We start from the raw sequence: 9,738 nt of genomic DNA, 5'->3' as shown, positions 1-9,738 counted from the left end.
ATCAGATGATAAAAAATTTCCAAAGTACATAAATCTAAGTCTCTTTCCACTTGTAATGGTGTTAAAATCTTTGACTTGTTTACCCTTTACACTAGTATCCCAATACCAAATTAGAAAAATACAAATTGAAAGAATTGGTCCTTCATTGTTTCATAAAAAAGAAGAAACACATATATCTTGTTTAAGGGAGGAATAAATCCTACGTTTGAAAATAAATATACTGATTCAAACTAAATCTCTGAAACTGGCATTATCGAGATGCTTGATTTCTTGATCAACAACATACATGTTACCGAACAGTTTTATCATATTCACATAATTCAATTTATTGTGTGCTGGTTCATATTCTGGACGCCAGTCTTTGCTCCTTTCTAATAAAATCCACATAAAGCTGAAGGACGCCTCCGGGTGCGGGAGTTTATCGCTGCATTGAAGACCCATTGATGGCCTTCGGCTGTTGTCTACTCTATAGTCTATTGTCTCTTTGACACATTCCCCATTTCTCAATTTTATTTACGTTTGAAGGACGCGTTTTTCACCAAACAATCGGAATTGCTATGAGAACCAACTGTGCTCATCTTCTTGTCGACGTGTTTCTCAAGTTATATTAGACAACTTTTATACAGGAAATTCTTAGAAAGAATAAAACAAAAAGCAAGCATGATCCTTCAATTTCACGTTCTGCTATATACATGATATACATGATGTTCTATCATTAAACGTTTGGTGACTATGTCGAACGCATCTATCCAATCTTATAAAACACAAAGGATACGACAGATACACTTAAGACTGCCTCATATCTTGACTTACGCCTAGAAACTGACAAAAGGGTCGGATGAGAACTAACCTTTACGACAAAAGAGATGATTGTTTAGCTTGGGAACTTTCTTTTTTTTATGTAGCAAATTAACTGCAGCACCTTCATATGGAGTATAAATATCCAGGTTACCATATCCCAGAGCTTGCATTTCCATCATTATTTACTTTGATAGAGGTTTCCTGCTAACAAGGAAGATATTAAACCACGAGTTGTTTGCACGTTATTAAATATCTGTTTCATATATGACGACGGATATGTTTCAATTGTCATAACCTATGTCCGCCCTCTTTTCTTGGAATGTGACATACCTAATAAGATTTGTGTACTAACAATAGCAACATGGTTAAAGAATCCGAGCAACAGATATGGAAAATCTGTTGCAAAGTCACACACATGCACATTTTACCTTCGAATAATTTTAATAATTTTGTGTGTCCTTTTTGGTTACTGTGGATTCATTATTATTCGTTGGATACCAATTTTCGTGGATTTCGTGGGTACAGGTGAACCACGAAATTAAATGTTCAACGAATAACAAATTTTCCATAGGCGTGTATGCAGACTTCGTCAAAACCACGAAATTAAATATCAACGAACATGTCAGTTTTCCTTAATCCACGAAAATTGGTACCCACGAAAATAAATAAATCCACAGTATATAGCTCATATCAACGTGTACAAGTATCTAATCATCCTTATGTTCAACGTTTTAGGTGTGTGTGTGTGTGTTGCTGATAAAGGTAAATTGAGAAAAGCGCTCTGAACCCACAAAATTTATAAGGTGTTATTTTCATTACATGTAGGATACCAAATACAACATGTTATTGCAAGTCAACAATTCTGTCGGTTTACCCTCCTATAGACTGTAGGATACCAAATACAACATGTTATTGCAGGTCAACAATTCTGTCGGTTTACCCTCCTATAGACTGTAGGATACCAAATACAACATGTTATTGCAAGTCAACAATTCTGTCGGTTTACCCTTCTATAGACTGTAGGATACCAAATACAACATGTTATTGCAAGTCAACAATTCTGTCGGTTTACCCTCCTATAGACTGTAGGATACCAAATACAACATGTTATTGCAGGTCAACAATTCTGTTGGTTTACCCTCCTATAGACTGTCGGATACCAAATACAACTTGTTATTGCAAGTCAACAATTCTGTTGGTTTACCCTCCTATAGACTGTAGGATACCAAATACAACATGTTATTGCAAGTCAATAATTCTGTCGGTTTACCCTCCTATAGACTGTAGGATACCAAATACAACATGTTATTGCAAGTCAATAATTCTGTCGGTTTACCCTCCTACAGACTGTAGGATACCAAATACAACATGTTATTACAAGTCAACAATTCTGTTGGTTTACCCCCCTATAGACTGTAGGATACCAAATACAACATGTTATTGCAGGTCAACAATTCTGTCGGTTTACCCTCCTATAGACTGTAGGATACCAAATACAACATGTTATTGCAGGTCAACAATTCTGTCGGTTTACCCTCCTATAGACTGTAAGATACCAAATACAACATGTTATTGCAGGTCAACAATTCTGTCGGTTTACCCTCCTATAGACTGTACATTTTGATTTATTCTTTAACTAGTTCGTCCTTAAATTACATGTAGTATTTTTGTCGTAGAATTTAAAGCGTCGGAAGTGAATATACAAGCCGCAAAAATTAGCCACGGTGATCAAATATCCATATTCCCAATCAAATTGGCAGATATTGTAACTGTTATGGCTACAACATCAGTGATTCAAGTGGCTGGATGGGAGCATCTGTCACATAATACTAAGTAGTGCAATATTGAAACTCGGAGAAAAAGTATTTATATATTCATATTTCAAATGTAGTCATATTTAAGCATTTACACAAAGAAATGAGCTACATTTGAATTCAATATAAACCATTTCATGTCTACAGAAGTAGTCAGGGTAGTTCACTAGGACAGCCGATATATTGGGATATTACATCTGTCTATTGACATAAATATGTTTTTTTTTTTGTATGATTATTTGCTAAAAATATTGATCACGATTAATAAAAGAACAACAGTATGATTTAAATCGGTGTCACAGTACAATGTTTTAATCAGACATAAGTTAGCTACAAATAAACTGTGATAAAACGAGTGAGGTTTATTTTAAAGATATCGTTTGGCGCTAGAAATTTGCCCTCTTTTCCTGTTGTCGATTAAAATTATGATTACTTGTGATGGTAAAAGATAACAATAATTTATATCAAATTTCGATTGTACTTTCAAGTGCAGAAAAATTGCATCAGATAAAACAACTACAATATTTTTTATAAAACTCTTTTAGATGAAGTAAACTCCATGTATAACATCTTATACGTTCAGAATATATGGAATATCCGTTTCACAGATGATAGCGGATATGTTCCTAATGTCGTAACTACAATCCCTTTCACGAATGTGACCTACTGAATTAGACTATTTACCGGGTTTGTACTAACATGAGCAACACGGCAGATGCCACATGTGGAAAAGGACCTGCTTACCCTTCCGGAGCACTTGAGATCACCCCAAGTTTTTGGTAGGGTTCGTGTTGCTTAGTCTTTTTTTATTCAGGCGTTACTGATGAGTTTTTTGTAGACGAAACTCGCGTCTATCTATCTGTCCCCCAAAGGTGCAAAACGCCACGTTCGGCAGTGTTTCTGCGTAGGTATAAATAAGGAGATGCGATATGATTGCCAATGAGACAACAATCCGAGAGATCTAACGACTTGGATGCAAGCAATTATAGGTCCCTGTACGGTATTCAACAATGAGCAAAACCATACCTTGTAGTAAGCTATAAATATAAAAAGCAACGACACGACAAAACGTAAAACAATTTAAAAGAGTAACAAATGTCCTTAAGTACTTAAACAACGAAAGCAGAAACTGCTAATAAATAGTTCAAAGTGATTGACTATTCAGATCGAAACGTAGATATAAATACAACTATGAAGAAGACAGAAGAAACAAAGTACCCATCTGCGAGTACACGCAGTTACTAAAGGCTAGTTAAAAGCAAAATACAACTAATAAATATATCAAGTTTTCGAGACTAATATAAGTCAGTACACATCCACTCGATTTATTGTAAAGACTACATGAACCATCTTTAAAAAGATTACCCCCTATGCTAATATATAAATATCAACAGAATGTGGCACCATTAGTATTCATATCTGTACTGCAATACATATTTAGTTATGTTTTAATCTAGTTATAACAAAATTAATGTTCAAATATAATAGTATTGTGTTAAATTGATAACCTAAGAGTAATTTTCTTCAAAGGATAAATAAGTGTACATGCATATGGATGGTATCTAAATTAACGGGCTCTATAAACATAATTATGGCAAAACGTAGGGTGTGATATCCCTTTTGTAATAAGGTTTCAATAGCTACAACAAAATTTTCAAACCAAAGCGATGTATCTTTGAAAGAATTTAGTAATATAATTTCAAGTAATTTTTGGTAACGAAATCCCTGAATTAATACTTTACCAATTTTATATAGATTACGTTCATTGAAATATAAACCTCCATGTACCAAGTCAGAAATATGATAACTATTTTCCAGTCTTTCTATTGGTTGATATAGTGGTGCGTTTGGTTTTGTCATGTGTTTTGGACTTTCCTATATTTAACTTAAATTAGAGTTTGGTAGTTAATACATTTTACAGACATGGGCAAATACGTATTTACTCAAAACACTTTCTTTATAATAATATATCCTACAATAACACTTTATCCAATATTCCAAAAATTATTGTTTGATAAAGTTTCTCATAGAGAAGACTCTATTATACAACAGTTGAGATTGTGTAACTTTCAGGTGTCGAATTTCGTCAGCATGTGTTGTCTGATTGTGCAAACTTTCTAAAATTTTGGTTTATTCATAGCTGTACGATGTAAATATTTCAAATGTAATACAAATTGGCATATATACAAGTTCAAGTAAAAAAGTCAAGAATGCGCTAATCTGGTTAAGTAGAATACCTCTTTTGCAATCCTGTCACACAAAATATAGGCATATAAGCTGTATCAAATTATGACTCATAGAAGGTTTTATCATTTTTATTCCGGTGAATTATTTTTCTGAGAACATATCTTCCCACACAATTTCAGGCATTCCTGTCGAAAAGTTCTATCCAAAAGACAAAATACTACAGGATTAGTTGCATTGTTAACAAAAAATCCGCGCCCTATGATATCGGAGACTGGCCGGATACTGTTTTGATACATCTTAGGATTCAATATTTGGACCATTTTCGTGAAAACATATAACATATTTCCTATGTAGGATACAGCGGTTGCTATCATGAGGCTTATGGTTAGTCGAATCGCATTTCCAAGATTGTGCGATGAACGAGTCGACTTTTTGTTTGCCCTGTCACAGGTTCCAGCTTCCAATTTATTTAATTTTACCGCCTCATTTTGAATAGTTGATGTTATTTGAGTGCTACCCGATCTTATATCCGAAGTTGAATTCAAAGACGAAACCGATCTCTTTCTTATTGATTTCCTCCATTTTTCTCGAGTACAAATTTCATGCAGTATTCTTCCATATGAAACTATGCACATAACAACGCAAACTAAACCTATAAATAATGTTATACTGTAATAAATTCCTAAATATTCTATATTTTTATACATTGGATGAAGTTTGCATTCCTCACCCATTACACAAAAAATGTTTGTTTCTTTTTCGTTCACACCATAATATATTAATACTGGGATTGACAATATCATGGATAATCCTACTAGAACAGAAGATATGACATTCGACCTTTGTGAATTTGTAATTAGTGTCGGTAAGTTTTTGACAAATATTCTATATCTTTCAATGGCAATTGTAGTCAATAATATGCTGGAAGCCCCTGTAATAACATGATTTAGAAATTTGAAGAATTTGCAAGCACCGACAGATGAAAATGTGTAGTCGTATCGAATATCGAAAATCTCAAAAGGCATACAAAATACACATGCTGTAAGATCGATAAAGGCAAGCCAAATGATAAAAACTCGAACCGAATATTTTGCCATGATCGGTGATAATATATATACCAATATCGTGTGTATATTTCCAATTGTACCTATGACTGACAGAAATATGAGAAATAGTGTAGCTGGGATATCTTTTTCTAGAAATCTTTGGTATTCTATTTCCCTCAAATATGTAAGAGTTCCGTTTGAGAAATTGGCTGCCATCCTGAAAATTATAAAATGAAAATGGAATGCAACTGTTTCATTTTGTTTTATTGTAACACCATTGATGAAGGGAAGCTATTTTTATGATAACCCATTTTCGTCAAAACTATGTTAAAACCTAACGACGAGGGGGGGGTTAACGACCTTGACTACCCATGAGGGTCTTGCACGGTCGGAAAATGTTAAAACCTGTTTAAGATTTGTGTGCATATTTCTCGTTAGCGTACTTAGGGTGCGTTCGAATATGTATATGAGATAACTATGAATACCCAAAGGTAAATAATGGAAACTATTGTTGAAAACTGTTCGATATAAATCTGATCATAGTTGACCTTTTGTATCCAGTCTTTATACAGCTTCTAATCAGTTAACTGTCTATAGTTTCATGTAATCAAATCAGATCCACGCATGATTACTCAGTCCGTATTTTACTTGTTGAGTTATCATTAACCTTTACCTCATTCAGTCTCTGATGGAGAGTTGTCTCATTGGCAATTAATCAAAAGAAATAAAAGCTCGATATAGATTTCAAAAATCTTTTAAAATAGGGACCAACAGGAAAACAGTTTAAATAAATAGCATGTACATAGCTAAAAAACATTTCAGGCAAATATCGAATATCCGGTTTTTTACGAGACTGACACGATGAGTCTGATTTTTAATGTTGTAAGTAAATTTAGTCCACAGCAAGACGAAATTTCTCATAAAGGAGAATATTATTCTATAACCAAAACGAATAGAATTACTGTTTTCATAGCCGTGCGCTGCGTTATTATCTATAAAACAGCATATACCAGTTTCAAAGATTTCTGTTCTTTCCGCGGATAACATCTAAGGCCTACTGCACTCAGAGGTGACCACGCTGCCAAATAACCATCAAAGTGATGAATGTAGAATCACGATATATCGAAAAACCAGACATAATACCACGACGTTTTAGATATATTTGATATAACTACGTCAGTACTTGGAAACACACTACAATGAATCGACCGAAACTTATTGTTAAAATGATTTCCTTGTTCCTGTACTTCGTTAAAAAAATGTTTTGACCACTAAATGTCCGGTAATTTAACGCATAATAAATTGTATCTCTATTTTCAAATGTATTTCAAGTGCATGACAATGAAACTTGAAAAGACCAGTTCCAAATTAGCTTTTACTACAGGAAATGATCAAGAACAGGTGTGGATAAAAAAAACTTCCTATTTAAGTATCTGTTTTTTTATATATACATATATATTTCTTTATTTCAGACAGAAATTTATTTTACGCTTTAAATACATGTAATGATACCACCACTTAAAATGGTAACAATCCACATTTTACACAATATATACAGAGTATCCATCCGAAATCCCAATATACTTGCGTCCATTCGTGTTAAGTTTTGAGACATCAAATGCTAAAAACAAAAGTTCGCTTTTTATTCAATGAGCTTTGTCGGAGAAATTATAAGAATGTTTTCTTTTTTTCCTGCATACTTATAGAAAATGATTATTTTTTTTATTTTAAACTAAACTTAGTTATGTTTTTGATATATCAAAAAGCAGAAAATAGCAAGGGGACTTTTAAAATTGCAACAAAACAAAACAACGTTGTAATAAGTCATGTATAATGATTTGTAAATTGAATTTATTATCACTTCAAATTTCTAATATGTTTGTTTACTGCAGTTGCAGATATTATTAAAATTGTTCGCTCAGTTATTCGAAATTTTAGTCCTCAATGATCTTCAACTTCGTACTTAATTTGACATTTTAAATTTTTTTTATTCGAGCGTGACTGTTGTATCTTTTGTAGACGAAACGAACGTTAAAAATCTTAATCCTGGTATTTATGATAAGTTTATTCAATCACATTTATAACCGTTCGATTATTTCTATTGTATGATATAGGACTAGTATATAATTTAGCATTACAAACATACCTGAATAGAACTTCAAAGTCTTTTTTCCGGATGCTTACAGTCGTATATGGTACTTCATATGACAATAATTTTATACTTATTGTTTCTATATTTCAAGTAAAATACTGAAATATATAACTGCTTTCAATCGTATTACTACACGCCTTTAACAAAAATATCCAATGAAAAATTTTACAGAGCGTTAATTGCTATTCCTGTTCTTCGTTTTTGACCAATTCATGTCCGGTAATTTAACAGATATCAAATTATTTTCCCGATTTCTAAAGCTATGAAATGTATTTGAAGTGCAGGTAATATAATCGGAAAAAGACCAGTTCAAAATATGCCGTTAATTCAGAAAAACGTAAAAAAAAAAAGACTTGCAAACAATCCCTGCAATAGGTTCCTTATCTAAGTTTACTGTATTGTTACATTATTTATAACAGAAAATAATTGCATTTTACCATTTAATATAAAAAGAAGATGTGGTATGATTGCCAATGAGACAACTCTCCACAATAGACCAAATGACACAGCAATTAACAACTATAGGTCACCGCACGGCCTTCATAAAGCTTATACCGCATAGTCAGCTATAAAAGGCCCCGAAATGACAAATGTAAAACAATGCAAACGAGAAAACTAACGGCCTCATTTATGTACAAAATAATGAACGAAAAACAAATTTGAAACACAGCAACAAACGACAACCAATGAATTACAGTCTCTTGACTTGGGACAGGCACATACAGAATCTGGCGGGGTTTAACTAGTTTGAAGGCGCCAACCCTCCCCTAACCTTAGACATTAGTGTAATAGTACAACATAAGAACAAACTATAAAAATCAGTTGAAAAAGTCTTAACTAATCAGATGGATACAAATAGAAATACATCAAACAAAAACACACAGTGGACGTGGATGGGTACTTGTACATCCCAACAACAAGAAGACACTTAGCACAGATCTGAGAGTACTCGCAGTTACTGACAGCTAGTTCAAAGCCAATAAAAACTAATAAAAAAAATCATGCATCAAAGACTAAATTATCAATCAGTACACATCAAACATCCAATTGATTTAGTGTAAAGACGTCATAAACAGTCAGAGAAAAACATGACCTTGTACAATGCCAAATACAGGTATCGACAGATTCTAGAGCCATAAATGTGCATATGTATATAACAATAATATTTAGTTTGGTTCTAATTTACTGATAACAAATCAATATTTATACCAATAAAAACAATATTCAAAGATCTAATTACAGTGTTGAATTGGTACCCTTTTCGAATAAGTTTATTTAAAGGATCGATAAGTTTACCGGGATCGTTTCTAAATTTCCGGGCTCGGAAAACAACATCTCCGTAAATATAAGGATGTGCTATCCTGTTTGAAACAAGTTTTCTACAGGTACAACCAAACTTCAAAACCAAATCTTTATATCTATGGAAGAATTTAGTTAAGGTTTTAAGTAATTTGTGGTAACAAAATCCATGACTTAATAATTTACCAGTAATACATAGAGTACGTTCATTACAATCCAAAACGTCACAACAAACACGGGCATAGTGAACGAGGATGCCAAAGGAACAACACCATCCAAAAAAGGCAAATTAACAATAGGGAACAAAAAATCGTCCCTTTTGTTGTAAATTTTAGTGTTGAGTTTTCCGTGTAAAATTGAAATATCTGAATCTAGGAATGACAGTTATTACCGTTTATATTTGATTTAGTCCACAGTATGACGATATATAAGTAAGTTC

At 33.0% G+C, this 9,738-nt stretch overlaps 1 protein-coding gene across 1 annotated transcript; it reads right to left on the bottom strand.

Annotated features, from left to right (window-relative positions):
* Positions 1-4,553: 4,553 nt before the first annotated feature.
* LOC127723725 (galanin receptor 2a-like) lies at positions 4,554-8,124 on the bottom strand. The gene is made up of 2 exons (XM_052230474.1): positions 7,995-8,124; positions 4,554-6,065 (listed from the first exon to the last, which is right to left on the bottom strand). The coding sequence occupies exon 2, from the start codon at positions 6,062-6,064 to the stop codon at positions 4,931-4,933; it is 1,134 nt and encodes a 377-aa protein (XP_052086434.1). The 5' UTR covers position 6,065; positions 7,995-8,124; the 3' UTR covers positions 4,554-4,930.
* Between the last annotated feature and the right edge of the window lie 1,614 nt (positions 8,125-9,738).

Source organism: Mytilus californianus, unplaced genomic scaffold (assembly GCF_021869535.1).
Source record: "Mytilus californianus isolate M0D057914Y unplaced genomic scaffold, xbMytCali1.0.p SCAF_13, whole genome shotgun sequence".
Classification (NCBI taxonomy): domain Eukaryota; kingdom Metazoa; phylum Mollusca; class Bivalvia; order Mytilida; family Mytilidae; genus Mytilus; species Mytilus californianus.
Note: the sequence above shows the minus strand (reverse complement) of the source record. Positions and strands in the feature narration are given on the sequence as shown.